The sequence below is a fragment of the Anastrepha obliqua genome, chromosome 5 (assembly GCF_027943255.1).
Source record: "Anastrepha obliqua isolate idAnaObli1 chromosome 5, idAnaObli1_1.0, whole genome shotgun sequence".
Lineage (NCBI taxonomy): Eukaryota > Metazoa > Arthropoda > Insecta > Diptera > Tephritidae > Anastrepha > Anastrepha obliqua.
The window spans coordinates 42,934,379-42,954,496 of NC_072896.1; the positions used below are offsets into that span (position 1 = coordinate 42,934,379).

The 20,118-nt window shown below is 35.7% G+C and overlaps 1 protein-coding gene across 1 annotated transcript in view; it reads right to left on the reverse strand.

Annotated features, from left to right (window-relative positions):
- LOC129247777 (serine protease easter-like) overlaps positions 1-6,235 on the reverse strand; it is a 31,442-nt gene extending 25,207 nt beyond the window's left edge. Inside the window, exons 1-3 of the mRNA XM_054887077.1 lie at positions 6,046-6,235; positions 409-575; positions 259-316 (exon numbers count right to left, since the gene is read on the reverse strand). Coding sequence (XP_054743052.1) covers positions 259-316; positions 409-575; positions 6,046-6,115 — 295 coding nt within the window. The 5' untranslated portion in view covers positions 6,116-6,235. The remainder of the gene's footprint in view (positions 1-258; positions 317-408; positions 576-6,045) is intronic.
- Between the last annotated feature and the right edge of the window lie 13,883 nt (positions 6,236-20,118).

A 20,118-nucleotide genomic window follows, 5' to 3' on the forward strand; every position in this document is an offset into this window, starting at 1 on the left:
TTTATTTGTGGGATTTATGTAAAGTCTAAATGATTTGTGAATAAACCAGCTCTGATTGAGGCATTGGAAGCCAAGATTACTAAAGTTATTCATTTGAAAGTGATTATCTTTAAAAACTAAATGTCATGAATGGTTCTACTCAAAAATAATAAAGATTGCCCAATCAATTTGAATTTTTGTTGTTTTATTTCAATTTAAAATCACCCTTTAAAGTAGAAGTCAATGCATATGCGAATATATGTAAATATATGTAGTTACCTGATGTTTTGACACTAGGTGGATTTTGAGGTATATTAGTAGGCTTAGGGCAGCACACCTATTCAAATAATAATAAAATAGAAAACCTATAACATTACTCTAAAACTAGTACTATTTTTTTATTTTATAATTGTCTTTGAATGGACATACCAGTGGATTTTTGCCAATCGTCCCGCATTTACTCCTTTTTAAAAATATTAATTCATCATTCTTCAAATTAGGTTTTAAAGCCAAGGTATATAGAACAGTGCAAGATTGTAATACCACGCAATCACCAGGTGTTCTGTTTGGTGTCTGACAGGCTCCATAATTTGTTTCTGTTTAAATATAAAATAAACCAATTAAGTACATATGTATGTGATTAAGTATTTTTGAAGTAGTAGACAGACTCTGCCGTGATATAAATATAGAGATGTAAAGTTATAAATTGAAATAAAAGATACAACCCCATATTCCTCTGACTAAATATAGTAAACTTGTCAAAAAAAAAGTTCACTCTTAGGGAGATAGTAACACTAAAAAGTATATGATCATTTCCTGCTAAAAAATTATAACTTCTGGCAACTACAATAAAAATGAAATTCTTTTTAAAGCGCGGGAATTGATAAAGGGGTACGAGAACCACCGCTATCACATTAAAATAATAATAATAATATGTAAAATAATAATAAAAAAAACGATCTCTTGATTCATTTGTTTCACTCGATGTATCCACACGGTTGGCCGCGATTTCAGTCAGAAACTTTTTGCAATTTGAATGCTTATATACATGTATGTGTGTATATGTTCACACTGAGCTTATAAACATTTAAATATACAGATATAACTACAAGGTGAAGTCCAAAATAAACAAGTCTGAGATACAACAGAAACGACAGGAGATTTGTTTTGATAACTTCGAGTTTGTTTATTCAAAATAGTCCCCTCTGGCCTCGATACACTGTTTTGCGGTACAAGCCTTTTGGATGGTCTCTGCGGACGCAAAACGTTTTCCTTTCATGGCCAGTTTCAATTTTCCGAATAGATAGAAGTCACAGGGAGCCATATCAGGCGAATACGGTGAGTGATTGATGGTTAAAATGCGATGTCTAGCCAGAAAATCAGTCACAAGAGTGGATCGATGCGATGGTGCATTATCATGCAATAAGCGTCAGCTTCCTCCTCCGCGGTATTCATGGCGAATTCGACGAATGCCAAGATAGAAAATTCCATTGACGGTTTGACCCGTTGGCACGAACTCCTTGTGGACAACTCCCTCGAATTGTAAACACAAATGAGCATCGACTTGATTTTTGACTTCTCCAAACACGATTTTTTGGGAGGTGGCTCACCTGGAGCCTTCCATTCGGCACTTTGACGATTAATTTCAGATTCGTGTTGGAAACACCATGTTCCATCCCCAGTTCAAATGTTGTAAAGGAAGTTCGCGTCTTTTCTCGCCTCATTAATGAGATCTTTTGAGTGATGAATTCTTAACAATTTTTGGTGATCAGTTAACTTTTGCGGAATGAAACGTGCACAGACCTTTCGTAAGTCCAAATGATCAGTTAAAACGCGATAAATTCATGTTTTAGAGATATTCAACTACGATTCCATGAATTTCCATGATGATTTCGGTTCAGTTTTAATAAATTTACCAACAATTTCGAGGTAAATTTCGGTGATTACGTCCTGAAGTCTTTAACTCCGACGCCTTGCTCGAACTCGTGGAAGCTAAGCAAAATTTGACAGTCGATATGATAGCTCAGATGTTAAATTCATCGCATGGAACAGTTCACAGGCACCTGGTTCAGTTGGGAAAGGTTTCAAAGCTGGGAAAATGGGTTCTCCATAGACTTTCCGTCGCCAACTTTGAGCAGAGAGTGAATGTGTGTTCTCAGCTGCTGCAACGGCTTAAAAATGAAAGTTTTTTGAACCGTATCGTTACTGCTGATGAAAAATGGGTCCTTTAAAATAATCCTGTTCGCAAACGCCAATGGTTAGATAAAGATGAGACACCAGAACCGACCCCGACCCCTAGAGATGGCATTCACCCCAAGAAGATTCTCCTGTCTATTTGGTGGGATATGACCGGTATTGTTTATTATGAACTTCTGGAACCAAACTAGACGATAACTGCTGACTATTATTCCCATCACCTATCAAACCTTAATGAGGCACTTAAAAAAAATCGACCGTCTTTGGTGAATTGACGCAAAGTTTTGTTTCGACGACAACGAAAGACCTCATACCGCAAGGCAAACATTAGGCAAGCTGAACGAGCTCGTATGGGAGCTAATGCCGCATCCACCATACTCTCCGAATATTGCACCTTGTGTTTATCACCTTTTCCGTGGACTTCAATCCCATATGAGTAACAAGAACTACTCCTCAAAAGAAGCTATAAAAAGGGATATCGAAGCGTATTTTGGCTCCAAGGACAAATAATTTTTTGAGCAGGGAATTAAAAATTTGCCTAAACGTTGGGAAGACATTGTAAATAATGAAGAAAAATATATTGTTGATTAATAAATACTTTAAAGATCTTAAAATCACCTTTGAAAAACGCATGAACTTATGGACTGACCTGATGTCAAGTTTTGGTGTTCATGTACCGAAAAAACTTGCAAAGTAGGAGAAAGTGAGAGAGCAAAATGGAATTTAATTTTGAAGAGATGTTGCAAGTTTTAGTAAGAATTTGCAAGTGAGAAACACAGCTGAACGCAAAATAAAGATAAACACGAATTAAAATTTGCGAATTGAAGTTGCTAATGGAATGTTCTTCATCTGACAGCGATGATGAAGTGGAAGAAATTATTGTGGACAAAATGAAATCATATGATTCCGAAGGTCGTTATTTTGCGTTTTATTTGCTTTATTTTTATTCTTTTAATTTAATACGAGGTAGATCAAGTGAAATTTTTTTTAATATTTGTGAATTTTCCTGCCAACAATTTAATCAGCTGTTCGTCAAACTTACAAATTGTTACTGGTTTTGCGTTCATGTACTTTTTTGGATATTTTTCTCTCTCTTGAGAAAATACATCAGATAAGCGTGGCCAAGTAAGAGCAATTCGAGGAACTTTGAACAATAACGGTTTCCACAACAGTACACCACGCAAAAAGCCTATCATTTCTGACAAAAACTGCAAACTTTTCTTGGAATATGCAAGCACATAAAAAAAGAGATGCATATTTGTTTACTAATGAATAAAAGTTTTATATATTTGGCACCGATGGAAAGTTAGAAGCAATCAGGTTTCTTGTAGTGTTGTACTCAAAGAGCGCATGATAGAAGTTAGGAACAGTATAACGTCTGCAGAACTGACAAAGTCAAGAAATTATTGATGCTAACGGCGGATCAACTAAATACTAAACAGCAACAATATATAGGATTAAGTAAAGTTTTCACGCTAAATTCAATTGTTTTTGAACTGTATGTGACTTTTGTAAACGCTGTTTCCCTCATACATATGTATATATCCCAACAGTTCTTCTATCACTAAGCAGTTGAAGAGTAGTACCTTTCCTGTCTACCTCATCGGGGTTCCAATTTCCCCTAATTTCTCTATTCGCCGGAACCCAAATAAGGCTGACCTTGAATACGATACCAATTTAGGGCTTTAGCCTTTTTAGATATGTACGTAGCCACTCCATTTATAGTTAGAACTTCTGCTTGATAGACGTAGCTGCAGTGGTCTGGTGGTCGAACAGTTAGTTCAAGTCCTAATTGCTTCGCGTTCCTCTTTTCCACTTTTCCTCTTGATATTTGCCGCTCTTATCTTGACGGTATGCCGTTATTGAAGAGTTTGTCGAAGGTGAGTCTATGAATAGAGGAGTCCATTTCTTGTTTCTGACCATTCAGATGAGAGAATTGAGATGATGAGAATTGAGGCGTGGCAAACTGCTGGTCTTTCCATAGCGCCATACTTTTACGTCTAAGCGCTGAGGACACGGCCACGTGTTTCCCTACAAGATTTAGTGCAGGCAGGTGGATTAACACTTCCAGCGAATTGTTTGGGTAATCCTTAAAGCGTCAGATATGCATAAAAAGGATATTCTTTGGACCTTACTCATGATTTTAGCGTAACTCGTCTCTTGAGTAGAAGTGTAATCAATTAAAAGGGCCAAACATTTAGTTTTGAAAATTTTTTTATTTCAATTCAAAGTAAAAAATATGCGAAAACAATACAAATTTTTAGCCATTCTTAGTTCACTCGAGCTTTGCCGAATCCTGTTGAAACGTCCATGGTCTGCCACCGAAATGTTTGTCTGCCCACGACTTCAAAGCATTCTCCACAATACTTTCTCGATAATATTTCACATTTACCTTGACACCAGGTTCGATGAAAACGATTGGAGAGCGCCCATCTGCGGTTACAGCGGCTGCTGCCTCCTGGTGGCCAATCGATGACTGATATTATCGTGAGAACGGTCGGTCAAATAAACTCTATCTTTTTGGGAGTTTACGAAAAATTTTCTCGTCGGTAAACTTAATGTTGGGAAATTGACCGCTTTCGGCCAAGCGAAGCAACTCCTTCGTTCTCTCAAGTCTGACTTGTTGCTGGTTTGGTGTGAGATCATGCGGCGCCTTTTGGATCTTGTAAGGCTTGACTGTGAGATCATTTTTCACTATGTGACGGCCACTACTATTTTATATATATATATTTTATATTATATATTTTCAGTTCTTTCGCCATTTTATTGGTACTTCGTCGGGGATTTCGCTCAATTCGCTTCTTCACTTTTTGAATCATTTCACGGGACGTTGCAATCTTTTAATGACCACCTCCATGACGTTTCGTCATGCTACCAGTATCATTGTAACGAGTAATGAAGCGATAAACAAAAACTTTATTTACTTTAAGGTGCTCGAGCTCACGAACAATCGCTGGTTGTGATTTTCCAGCCAAATATAATGCAATCACACTATTACGTTTGAAAGCCATTACTGATTTTCTTTTTTCGCGTTTACTCTCGGCAAAATGCTTCCGCGCGCTTTTTTTACGGTGTACGTCTTGATATTTTTCAACAAATGATGTATCATATTCGGGGTTTCGAACCTGTGGTACTACCGAATGGTAGTCACGCATTCGGCTACAGTGGCCGCGATTTTAGCTGACTTTAAAATCGGTAATTGGTAATTTGTGTTCATTGTTTTTCTAAGGCCTTCTCTAAAGTTTAGCATATTACGAAAATCTGGTCGATGATAGACTTACCAGGACTAAAGTCACATTGGTTTTGCTCCATCTCTTCATTACAAAATAATTACTCTTTTGCTAATGCTCAGTAATAGAAATACACTACACTTGGAATACATTGGGATCAGATGCGGGTTTATTAGAGACACATCAATCCAATAACAAGAAAAGCACTACGAAGATCGTTCTCACACTTAAGGGTCGAGACACTAAAATACATGTTTATAAAATTTTAAAGCTCAAATAACAAGTAAAAATCCAACTGTTTTGTCTACGGCCATAAAAGTATGAAGTACACCGAGGTTGACCGAGCCTTGATAGATATATTTTTTTAGCAAATATATTCGAAGAAACTTTTGTCTATACTTCCACGAATTCAACTATAGGTCAACCTCGGCAAGGTGCAATTGTTTACAAGTTTATTTATATGAAAATTCAAATTCAAAGAAACAGAAGAGGGAAAAATGAAATACTAACATACGCACACACAAATTAAAACATATAAATTACACCAGCATATAAACATTTTTATTGATAAGGCTATAAATAAAACATCACAGTTCCAAGTATGAATTTGCTTCCGAAGATTTTACAACACACATCTTACCTACTGCAACCGAACCCAAAACACTCAAACCACAAGTAATAAGTGCTAATATATTTTTAACAAATCCCATGTTTTGTTAGTTCCAAATTAAAACTATTTCCAAAAATATGTTACTGTTACAGAAAACTCTGTAACTCTGCACTGTATTTTAAAACCGACTTCTTCAAGCCGAGTATCGAAGGAAACTGTAGACATTTCCTACAAATACATACGTTTTATAATGCAGTTATCGGCGAATGCAACCTCAGCCCCGAAACCGCATTTGGTAGAAATACAAATTTCACAAAACTCATGGCACTCTTTTGATTTCATTATTCCTTAACTTTTGTTTACTTGAACAAAGCACTATGGGGTTTTTTTAAATTTTTTTGGCATAAATCACAAATTTAAAGATAATGACTAAAATTTTTGCGGTCATTCACGTAGATTAAAGTAGAATTTAGGTTTTTGTTTATTTTTCATTCGATTACGCCTACACCTCCGCCCTGAACATGATCTTTAAAATAATTTGACAGTTTATAATATATATTAGTAAATTTGTGTTTCCATATATTTCATTTATTTCGCGAATTTGTGCATTCTTAAACAATAAGTATTTATTTAAAATTAATTAAATTATTTCTTTGTTTTTATATTAAATTTGTCTGGGTGGATAATTCCCTTCCAAAATGGCTTAGGTACATTTTTAAACTGCATATATGTGTTCTAAGAAGAAAGAAAAACTTGTTTGAACTTAGTTTTCTTCTATTTTAATATATTCTTCGTCAGAAGTAATCACATCAAGTTCAATATCTTCGTCATATTCTTCATCTTCCTCCTGATCCTGGGTCTTTTCGAAGATTTGGCGTATTGAGAATATTTGGTCGATGGTAGACTTTCCAGGTCTGAAGCCACACTGATAAGGTCCAATCAGTTGGTTGACGGTGGGCTTCAGCCTTTCACACAATACGCTCGCTAGAACCTTATAGGCGATATTTAGAAGACTAATCCCGCAGTAATTGGCACAAATTGCAGGATCGCCCTTCTTATGGATTGGGCAGAGCATACTTAAATTCCAATCGGCAGGCATGCTTTCATCCGACCATATTTTGCATAGAAGCTGATGCATGCACCTTACCAGCTCCTCGCCGCCATGTTTGAATAGCTCACCCCGCAGTCCGTCGGCGCCCGCGGCTTTGTTGTTCTTTAGCCGCGTTATCGCTATTCTCACCTCGTCATGATCGGGTAGCGGAACGACAATTCCGTCGTCAACGATTGGGGTATCGGGATCTTCACTTTCTCGGTGACATGCGCAGCTGTCACTGTTTAATAGGTTCGAGAAGTGTTCCCTCCATAATTTAAGGTTGCTCTGTACGTCAGTCACCAGTTCGCCGTCTTTGTTCTTACGAGAAAACGCCCCGGTCTTAAAACCTTCTGTAAGCCGCCGAACTTTCTGGTAGAATTTTCGGGCGTTGTTCCTGTTGGCCAGCATCTCAAGCTTTTCGCACTCACGTATTTCGGTCTCTCGTTTCTTCTTTCGGATAATACGTCTCTCTTCCTTTTTCAGCTCTCTGTAGCGATCCCACATGGCTCGCGTTGCGCCCGATCGCAGCGTGGCTCTATAGGCGGCATCCTTTCTTTCTGCGGCAGCATGACATTCCTCGTCGTACCAATTGTTTTTTCGGGCTCGCTGGAATCCAATTTCTTCTTCGGCGGCGGTACGTAGAGAACGAGAAATGTTGCTCCATTGTTCGTGGATGCCGGTTTGTTGGGCAGTACTCTCTGAGAGCAGGAGTGAGAGTCGAGTGGCGAATCTTCTGGCTGTCTGTTGTGATTGCAGCTTTTCGATGTCGAACATTCTTTGCGTAGGTAGATGCACGTTTTTTGCTGCACAGAGGCGTGTGCGCAGTTTGGCTGCAACCAGGTAGTGATCCGAGTCGATGTTGGGTCCTCGGATCGTACGTACATCTAATACACTAGAAGCGTGTCTTCTATCTATCACAACATGATCGATCTGGTTTCGTGTTTTTCGATCAGGAGACAGCCAGGTGACTTGGTGAATCTTCTTATGCTGGAATCTGGTGCTGCAGACTACTATGTTTCGGGCCCCGGCGAAGTCGATCAGCCTCTGTCCGTTACCGGATGTTTCGTTGTGCAGGCTGAAGGCGTTGAAGTCGCCAAGCACGATTTTTATGTCGTGGCGGGGGCAGCGCTCATAGGAACGTTCCAGGCGCTCATAGAAAGAATCTTTGATCGCATCGTCCTTCTCTTCCGTTGGGGCGTGGGCGGAAATTAGCGATATGTTAAAAAAACGTTAACTGCTTTATCTAAATACATCGGGTTTAGCTTAACAATTAGGATGTCCTCTAACATATCTGGGTCCAGTCGGTTGCGGTTATCCGTTAGTATCAACTTTAGGGATGAAAATGCCCTTTCAATGGTAACCTAATTAATCACGTATGAGTTGACCAAAAGACCAAAAGGGGAAAGATGTAGAACTGGGACACTGACAATATGCATACATTTGTATGTATATAGAAATGTGTACATTCCTGTTTGTGTATGACCTAAAGATTGCTAATACATATGTATTTATGTGTGTGTGTATGGATGTTTGTTGTTTGATATTTGCCTGTCATCGCTTGTTTTGCACATATTTTTACGGCCTTATCATGTACGAGAACAGCCACTACCAAAATATTTTTGTGTTCATATGTAGGTATGTATATGAGCAAAGCAAAATATTTTGGTTCGTCTCAATCATGGGTGATAAAAAGATTAAAGAAATACAAATTTAAGTACACATACAGATGTACATGTTTGAACCGCGAGTGAGACATTAGAACTCTGCTCGTTTTTTAGATATTAAAAAAATTATTGTATTTTTAACTAGCTTTTGATTTTGACTCTAAGTAATTACCTGCGTTGGAGGTACCGCAAAGCATATATTAGTGAGCGCATACAGTTCCGGATCAGCGAATTGCCTCTCTTTCCAGAATTCGAGTACGTTTGTGCTGATTCTTTGAAAAGATAATTTCAAATTTTCAATTTTGCTGTATACATCGATGTCATCGTCATTTCTGGCCTCCAAGTTTTGCCAAAGGTATGTATTTATATATTCGTCTTCATCTTCGCGATGCTCTTCATTCAATCTGACTGATGTGTTATTGAACGAATTTGTTTTGTCGGATTTAATGCATCCCATTACTTTTAGTCTGTCATAAAGTTTTTTCCAATAGGTGATTGCGTCTGCTCTTTTATCTGCTGTTAAGGTGTGATTGAAACGTGGATCCAACAATAAACAAGCGTTTAGACTATCATTTGTTAGCAACTTGGACGCCCTAATTTCAATGTTGCGAAGCAGATTTTTTCCAATTATGTGAGACAACGAATCATCATGTGTTTGCAAAATTTTTTCTGTTAAAAGTTTGCATCTTAGCCATTGCGCATAGAAATCACCATAATGCAATGCTTGTGCTTGAAATTTAATAATAGTTTTTTGAAGTGGTTCAAAAACTGTATAGTAACTTTTTATAAAAGCCCATAAGTCATCGTTCAGTTCAAAGTTTTCATCCTGCGATTTATTTTTTACAGACTCAATGTTAACTAATACATCTTTGGAATTATATATGTTTTTAATCATATTGTAGGTTGATCCCCATCTAGTTGGGCAATCCAGTTGAGGTAGGGCTAATTTTTTTAGTTCAAAAATTTCACGGTAACCGTTGGATTTTTTTTATGTACTTGGTCAAATTTCGGCAGTTCATTAAATAACTTTTTATCACAGGATCTTAAGTGCCGTCTAATGCGCAAAGTTGAGCAGTATGTGCTGCACAGCGGCAAATCTCAATGTCTCAATGTCTCCCATTTGTATTTTTAATGTGTCATTAAACATTTCTACGTCATTGGCTTCATCTACATCGTCTCTATCTTCTTTTAAAACGCTGCAGTGCGATAAAATTTTTGATGATTTAATCATGTTTGCCCCATTATCAGATGTGATGTACACAACTTGATTAAGACCGACACCATATTTGCTCAATATTTTCATAATTTCAGCAGCAATATTTCGGGAAGAACTTGATGCAACACCCTTGAGTTCTACCATTCCGAGAATTCTTGATTGAATATTGTAATTATTTATATATTGTGCACTAAGAGCAAATATATTACGTGATAGACGAGATGCACTATCGATTTTTAATGATATTAAGCGCTTATTTAGTTCTTTTTGAAGTGAAAACTTCTTTAGAATCGTTGGGAGTGATTTGAGAAAAAGTGAAACGAAAAAGCGACACCAAAAAGAAGAAGAAAAAAGATATACGTATATGTATGTATGTATAGAAAATGCTTCATTACCAGTCACACAGAAGGATGGCATAAGCAAATTTAAATTTGTGAATTTATATATGTATGTATATATGCGGATATATGTATATATGTTGTGTGTATGTACATATGTGCCTCGCCACAGCAAAACATACGGTAAAATTTCTCAAGAAATCCAGCGCGCATTCATAGGCACAGCGCACATTCATAGGCACAGCATTGCATGTACAGTAGGGCGGGTCGATTTAAAAATCGCTCATTGCTCTATGAAAATCGTATTCTAGGGATCAAAATAAGAAACTTTGCCGAAGGAACCATACCTCTAAAACGAATTCTGATGTCCCCCAATTTCAAAATATTACCATTTTTGGCCTTTACATGAAAAAATCAGCTAAATGGCTATGTTTTTTCTTTATTTTTATTTATTTATAATGTTATCTATTTTTTCTCTTAAGAAATTTATTTAGTCAGAACATATGTAAATGAAAGAATGTGAGTTATAGAAAAGAAACTAAAAAGTTCGACCCATATTGGGGGACATCAGAAATTGTTTTAGAGGTATGGTTCCTTCGGCAAAATTTCTTATTCTGATCCCTAGAATATGATTTTCACAGAGCAATGGGCGATTTTTTTGCCTTCGCACAAATCGACCCGGCCTAATGTACAGTAACCTTTAACAGGCAGCTGCGGTTGTCGAGCATTTAGAAACATATATTTACATACATATATGGGTGCAAACATATTTACGGAGCCGCGGGCACTCGACTTGACAAAAATTGAATATTGGCAAATAATTCTACGCGAAATATTCCAACATTGACTATTTTCGAATTGTCGAGAAAATTAGCATATGGGCGGCTCGTTTTATGAATGAAAGTACTTGCTCTTAGAACTATGAGCTCGAATTTATAAATCAATTTTTTGATGATGAGTTTTTGTTGCACAGTACAATAGTTGAAACTGTTCGGCGCCGCCGCGACTGTTCAGCGCTATGGCAACTAGGATGATGGCCGCTACGCCTGCGCCTATTAATGCATTTTGTTCTTGTAGTCGCTAGGCATAGAATTTTAGCTTTGGACGACATACGCATTTACAGGAATAAAGTGAGTGGCCTGTGTGTGCGGTTGTATGTAGATGCATATGTGTATATTAATAAGCATTGTTTTGCTGGAAGTTCAGAACACAAATATATATGTACGTACATAGGCTAGGCCATAGTATAGCATACATACGTATGTATAAAAAATTCAAACCAAGCGTCCTACGAATGTTTGTGTGTATGTTAGTACGTCTGTGTAATATACGCGCTACGACGCTCATAATAGCAACCGCGTGTGCTGTATTGCATCCGTATTTTTATATTCGTAAATATTTTCATTTTGAAATGTTTACCGCAATTATGCCGAAAAATAATGCAGAAAAGTGTCGTGAATATCGACAGAAAAAACAACAATTGACACGGTATTTCAAAGATATGTTGACAACATCGAAACCAAAGCATTTGTATCATATTTTAGCTATCATAAGCCACTCATATCATTTGTTGAAATTGAAAACATTGAGGATGAATAAAATATGAACTTTATAGCAATATTATAATGAACCTATAATTATCCCGCTCCTAGTGCTGCCTTCGTCTCATTCTCTCTCAGTTTGTTTTACGGAAGGATTCACTTCTATCGCGTCTAACCGTTAGACTGGTATTTTTTTGACTTCCTCTCTTGTGTTATTTGCAACTTGTTTTAAAACACTTTTACAACTTCGGCTGTTTAAGGTAAACGGTTTGTTGCTCTTTTCACTCAAACCACGACAGATGGGATCTATAATGTTTTTCATACTTTAAGAATCTAACACATTAAATGGAATACTTTCCTCGGTGACCAGTTCAATATAGCAATTCCACTACCAGAACTGCTTGAAGTTTCATCATCCAATCTATATATATAAAAATGAAATGATGTTCGTTTGTCCGCATTTTTTTGGGCCGATACGAGGCCAATTTTATTCGTTCTTTTTTCATATTATAGGGATCCACTAGGGGAAGGTTTTTAGCAAAAAAAATTTCTTTTGAATATTTTCTTCATATAAAAAAAAGAAAAAATCAAAATATTGTCCAAAACAAAACTTGCTCGATTGTTAGATTAAAGTAAGTTTCGAATTGACATTCATTTTATGTGTAATTTTATGTGTACAACTTTTTTTGAATTTTTTGTATTTGTATTGTGATACAGAAATGTATTGTATACAGAAATTTCAAATGATTCGAATGAAAATTTTTTTTTTTTTTTTTTTTATTTCTTCCATAAAATATTACACCTGTCGTTAGTCAACAAGTAATTTGATTTACAAAACGATGGAATGAGAGTGATATTGAAGGGCCAATGCCCCCAAGCTCATTTAGAAGAAATCTATATACATATATAAAATTCAAATTATGTATGTATCTATAGATCGACTTGCGTCCTAAACGCATAAACCGATCGTAACCAAATTTGAAACACGAACTGGATACCTTACCGGGATGGTCATAGGCTAAAAAATATTTTGATATATATAGGGGGCGTGGCACCTCCCATACAAATGGAGTTTTTAACAGTCCGTATTTCTGAAAGTATTTACGTTAGACCACTGAAATTTGGTAAGGGGTTATATGACATTAATCCTTACCACATCCACAAAAACTATGTGTAACGAAAAAGGGGGCGTGGTACCGCCCATACAACTAGAATTTTTAACAGTCCGTATTTCTGGAAGTATTTACGTTAGACTACTGAAATTTGGTAAGGGGTTATATGACATTAATCCTTACCACATCCACAAAAACTGCGTATAACTAAAGAGGGGGCATGGCACCTCCCATGCAAATGGATTTTTTAACAGTCCGTATTTCTGGAAGTATTTACGTTAGACTACTGAAATTTGGTAAGGGGTTATATGACATTAATCCTTACCACATCCAGAAAAACTGTGTATAACGAAAAAGGGGGCGTGGTACCTCCCATACAACTGGAATTTTTAAGAGTCCGTATTTCTGGAAGTATTTACGTTAGACTACTGAAATTTGGTAAGGGGTTATATGGCATTAATCCTTACCACATCCACAAAAACTGCGTATAACTAAAGAGGGGGCGTGGCACCTCCCTTGCAAATGGATTTTTTAACAGTCCGTATTTCTGGAAGTATTTACTTTAGACTACTGAAATTTGGTAAGGGCTTATATGACATTAATCCTTACCACATCCAAAAAAACTGTGTATAACGAAAAAGGGGGCGTGGTACCTCCCATACAACTGGAATTTTTAAGAGTCCGTATTTCTGGAAGTATTTACGTTAGACTACTGAAATTTGGTAAGGGGTTATATGGCATTAATCTTTACCACATCCACAAAAACTGCGTATAACTAAAGAGGGGGCGTGGCACCTCCCATGCAAATGGATTTTTTAACAGTCCGTATTTCTGGAAGTATTTACGTTAGACCACTGAAATTTGGTAAGGGGTTATATGACATTAATCCTAACCACATCCACAAAAACTGTGTATAACGAAAAAGGGGGCGTGGTACCTCCCATACAACTGGAATTTTTAAGAGTCCGTATTTCTGGAAGTATTTACGTTAGACTACTGAAATTTGGTAAGGGGTTATATGGCATTAATCCTTACCACATCCACAAAAACTGCGCATAACTAAAGAGGGGGCGTGGCACCTCCCATGCAAATGGATTTTTTAACAGTAAGGGGTTATATGACATTAATCCTTACCACATCCACAAAAACTGTGTATAACGAAAAAGGGGGCGTGGTACCCCCCATACAACTGGAATTTTTAACAGTCCGTATTTCTGGAAGTATTTACGTTAAACTACTGAAATTTGGTAAGAGGTTATATGACATTAATCCTTCCCACATCCAGAAAAACTGCGTATAACGAAAAAGGGGGCGTGGCACCTCCCATACAACTGGAATTTTTTATATACATAGATCGACTCGCGTCCTAAACGCATAAACCGACCGTAACCAAATTTGAAACACGAACTGGATACCTTACCGGGATGGTCATGGGCTAAAAAATATTTTGATATATATAGGGGGCGTGGCACTTCCCATACAAATGGAATTTTTAACAGTCCGTATTTCTAGAAGGATTTACGTTAGACTACTGAAATTTGGTAAGGGGTTATATGAAATTAATCCTTACCACATCCAGAAAAACTGCGTATAACGAAAAAGGAGGCGTGGCACCTCCCATACAACGGGATTTTTTTATATACATCGACTTGCGCCTAAACGCATAAACCGATCGTAACCAAATTTGAATCACTAACTGGATACCTTACCGGGATGGCCATAGGCTAAAAAATATTTTGATATATATAGGGGGCGTGGTACCTCCCATACAAATGGAATTTTTAACAGTCCGTATTTCTGGAAGTATTTACGTTAGACTACTGAAATTTGGTAAGGGGTTATATGACATTAATCCTTACCACATCCAGAAAAACTGCGTATAACGAAAAAGAGGGCGTGGCACCTCCCATACAACTGGAATTTTTTATAGTCCATATCTCTGGAAGTATTTAGGCTAGGCCAATGAAATTTGGTAAGGGGTTATATGAGGTTAATCCCTAACACCTCCAAGAAAACTGAGAAAAACGATAAAGGGGGCTTAGCACCTCCCATATAAATGCAATTTTTCATTGTCCATATCTCCGGAAGTATTTGGGCTAGACAACTGAAATTTGGTAAGAGATTATATAAGGTTAATACCTAACACCTGCATGGTGATAGCTAGAAATAGGGCGTGACACCTCCTATACAAATGGGATTTTTCATGCTGCATATCACTGGACGCATTTATGGTAGAATACCAAAAAATGGTAAAAAGTTTAATGAAGTTATATTAGTATTTAGTACTCCTAGAAAAAATATGAGCTTAGAGAAAAATGGGGGTTAGACCATTTGATATAGAACAGAATTTATATTATCAATGATAGAGGTATTGCTGAATTGAATGCATTCTCTTATTGGTAAAGCTTTATCGGTAAGTAAACAGTCTAGCAATCTAACCAACTCATGGCCAATTATATGTAGCCTGCTCCAGAATTGGCGCACCGAAAAACCTTTTTATTTATACTCAAAATAATATAAGAAAAAATGTCGTATATCCGATCGTTTTAAATAATACCTAAACTGACTTAAAAAAGCTAAAGTTGTTTTATTTACATAGCATACTTTTTGATAGAAATGTGGGGTGAAACCCACGGGTATAAGCTAGTATTATTATATATTAGCTTTATGTACATTGCTTAAATGATTTTTTAGATTAAACAATCTATTTGTTTTTAAACTGCTGTTGCAAATATTGCATATAGCAATATTATCATCTTTCAAATTAAAATGTTCAAAAATTCGGGTTTTATTCAATCGCGGAGCCATGATGATCTACACACTAACAGCTGTATACATATATTGGCCCCTATTATGAGCAACATTCGATCTTCGACTGTAGTCGAAAGTGCTGATCGAACGAATTTTAGGACTATTGTGAATTTCGATCGCTCGACGCATTTACAATAGATAATTTTTTCTCAGCTGATACAGCAAATCAAAATAAAAGAAAAACCGATTATGTTGAAATTCTTTGCTAACATTATTTTTAAAAGTTAAAAAAAGTATTTTTTGTGAAAATGAGTACAACGGAGTTGTGGTTCGACGATTCATCGGACGATGAAAGATTAGTGGAACTAGCTAGAAGTAGAAAACAGTTGAGGGACGCATCCAACCCCCTAGAAATGGCTTCCACTGAGTAAATTTAGAATTTTTAAAATGTGTTGACGTACTTAATATTACAGAAATTTCCTTACAGATTTTTAAAGAACTTTAGATTATCTAAAAAGGCGTTGGTGAACCTACTGTCCAGTACAGAAAACCAGTTGCAGCAGTGCACCCGAGCCAAATTGATTCCAAATATTTTAAAGCTAGACACAGTTCTGCGATTTTGTGCTCAGGGATCGTACCAATTGAGTATTGGTAATGAAGATATGCTAGGACTTGCTCAACCCACTGTGTACGATGATGCTGAAGATATTGAAGTGGAGTCAAATAACGGAGAAGTAGAAAACATAAGAAATGAAATTTTGAGAATATTATAGAAAAATCTAAAAAGTATTAAATAGAAACCTTTACGCCACAGTTTCTGTTTTATTTTTGTTATACATTTTCTTTATTCAATTATTCGTCATTCGAAAAAAATATGTATTTCAGTTCCTCTATGTGTTTCAGCCCATACCTGCCAAGGGAAAATAAAAATGTATTTCTATAAACACCACAAAACAAAAAAACCATTATTAAGCTTAATCCATTTTGCTGCCGTTCTCACTGGTGGTCCCAAGCATTTCAGCTCCGTTCTAAATTCCTCCCATATTTTTGCTGCCTGAACTTTGGTGCAAATCCCTTTTGCGAATTGTGGATTCGCCTTTCTAATTGTTGTTTGGTACTCACGACTTTTGACCTGCATAAAATTAACAAAATTAGTATATATTTATTATTTGGTTACTATAAAACCATAAATAATCGCAAACAACTTACACTTTAACAAGTTTTCCCTCAATACGCTACACAATCGAAAGCAAAATTGCATTCGACTCTAAATTCGGTAAACAACGAAAATTTCGATAGGGTTGCACCTCTCATAATACCAAATTGACATTCGATTTTCGATCTTCGACAACCAGCGAATATCGAAGATCGAATGTAACTCATAATGGGGGCCATTAACTAAATATGGGATATGTATCGATCACTTAAATTCGCTATCCAACATGATGCAAAGAATAATGAGATGGCGCCCATCGTGGTCCCGTTACTTTGCGCTCAGCGAATTTGACAACTAGTTACGTGATTTTAGCACCAGTATGGCCAGATTACCATTTTCGTAACTTGATTTATCATTTTTTTTTTGTTATTTTTATTATTTTGTGTCTCGGAGCTTTAGTTCTTTCTTCATGACATTTTTCTAGTTGTTCTAATTAAAATGTCATGTTTATAATTTTGTAAAATATACATTTTTTAATAGTTATTTAAATAATTCACTCAGTTTTATTTAGCTTTACTTTTTTTAACATCTGGTGGCATTGCCCGCGATTGCCGGTGTTGTTGGTGTTCTTCTGCTTTCGGCAGTCAAATCTCTCTCTCGCTACTGCAGAGTTGCCTAGCTTTGGATATAAAAACGCACTAAATGCCCATTTAAAGAAAATAAAACACGAAATTTGTATTGTGTTACTTAAAGAACTTTGTATGCATGACAAATTGTCTGTAGAATGTGCGTTTTTTTTAAATAAATGTGTTATGCTTATGTACAATTTAATTTATGAGTTTTTTTGTTAAGCGAAACCCTTTTGTTAAGGGAACGACTTTTTTGCTATATTTGAGGTTACATATGTCACAAGATAAGGTACTCTTTTTGTAAAAATATCGTTATAGTTTCTTTAGTATTTTCTGGTATTTTGTGGCTTGTTTTTACAATGAATACATCTATTGATGCCCTATGTCCCACTAAGGATTGATGGCCGGGAGGAACGATTACACCTCTATGGTTTCAATTCGCATTCAGTAAATTCAAAGGCTTTTTAAAATGTGTAAAAAGGTTTTCAATCTTAAGAAGAGTTGAGAGAAGGGCATTTAATATTTTTGCATAGCCTTAAATGGAGCCAAAAATTAAATTTTCACTTTCAAATTATCAAATTTTATAAGAGTAAAAAAATTGTGAAGAGCAAATGGTTGACAACACTGAATGTAATGTTTATAATTTTGTAAAATATACATTTTTTAAAAATTAGTTCAATAATTCAATTAGTTTTATTTAACTTTACTCAAACTACTAAATTTTATAAGAATCAACTAATTTTCATTAGCACTAAAATCTTCTCAGAGTGGCCTTTTTTAAACTTCTTTTGTATAATAATACATTTTTTTTTTAACCTCAAGTCTCGGTAGCCTTAAATTAAAAACAAAAAGAAACAAACACCAAACTTAAAAATTGTCGCATTTTCGGTATAAAAAAGCACTAAATTTATTGCGAAGAGCAAATGGTTGGCAATACTGCACAACACTGCAAACGTGACGTCACGTACGCTCTGATGGGCGCAATCTTCTTTCTATCATTCTTGGCTATCCAAGCTATTGTCGCAGCTATTACAATTATGCATTCAAACAACTATAGTTCTTATAAGCAGCAATAGTTAACTGTTATACGAAGAACTGTGGCTGTTGGCTTACACTTGTTCGTCGTTTATAGTCGTCAGTTAAGCAGTTCATTTCATTTGAGTGTTTGCATATTTCATTTCCATTTAACATGCAGCTATTTCATAGCTAAAGCGATAGCCACGGTTATTGCGCAAAAAACGACTATGCATTGAAAATGCCATAGTTGAAGTTCAGTCAGCAATTCGAACCCTGATTATACATAAGTTTTCCAACTGTGGAAATACAAGCATGTAATAAGTAAGAAATAAGAGCCGTTAAGAAAGGCAATCAAGTTAAGAAAATAGAATATAAAACCATAATAAAATGTAATAAAAAAATTTTCGGAATTAGAATAGTTGTAGGAATTATAATAGCTTATCAATGTGTTCATTAGATGATATGATAGATATAAGCAACTAAACGTGTATTGCCAATTTGCTAGAAAGTCGTGTACCAAATTGTACCGAGATCAATAATCAACATATTCCAATAATAGAAGAAATGTCGGCAGGACTATTATTCTTAAATCAATTTGATGGTCCAGTACAAATAAACAATGAAACAACTAATCTTAAAGGAACTTTTTTAATACGACACCATAATGTAACAATAAAAATCGAGAAGAGAACCTTTGGCTCCAAAGAAGTCCCAACAGATAACCCACTACCAGCAGTGCTACAACTTGAACCAACATCAAATAGAACCGAAAAAATTCTTTCATTAGAAATGATGGAAGAAATGAATATAAAAAACATTAAATACATTGACTTGCTAGAAAGCAAAGAGCATACAAAATTCGCAATAAATTTCGTATTTTCAACAATAAAAATTATACTATTCAAGTACATCAAACGAGGACGTTTGAATTCAAGGAGAGGGGTTGTTAACACGAAACAAATTCAAAATGCACAAAAATAAATATCGTGCCCCACGCTTTTTGCTGACACAACGTCGGCAAGCACAAACTCCTTAGAATCAAATTGCATTCGCGTCCGTAGGTAATGCACTCGCGCTTGCCCTTGAAACGGTAGCAGAGGTAAACAATTTATATTTTTATTTTTATTTATTTTATTTCAAAAACTTTCGGAGTTTTAACTTACATACATAGTTTTTACAAGTATGGATGTGCGTTGAGCAATTGTTTTACAACTTTTATTTTATAATAATACATTTTGTATTGAAATTATTTCTTTCAGCAAGTAAACTGAATAAAAGTTGTTGTTCAATTAGTTACTTAATTATTTTTGCAAATTTAATTGTAATTTGTTGTAAAAAAGTTATAATTTTGAATAATTTATCAAAACAATAAACATTATTGTTTATAAATCTTAAATTTAAAATTTAAAATTTGGTAACATTAAAATTTTGGCTTTTAAAAAGCCACATTGAGCAGGGGGAATTAGGAGAAAATTGTTCCCTTTGACGACTGGCTTGTCCAACCTGTCATTTCAGACATGTTGTTATGATATGTGGAAGATTTAACATTTATGTTTTAATTTTTTGAAATCATAGCTACGCTCGAT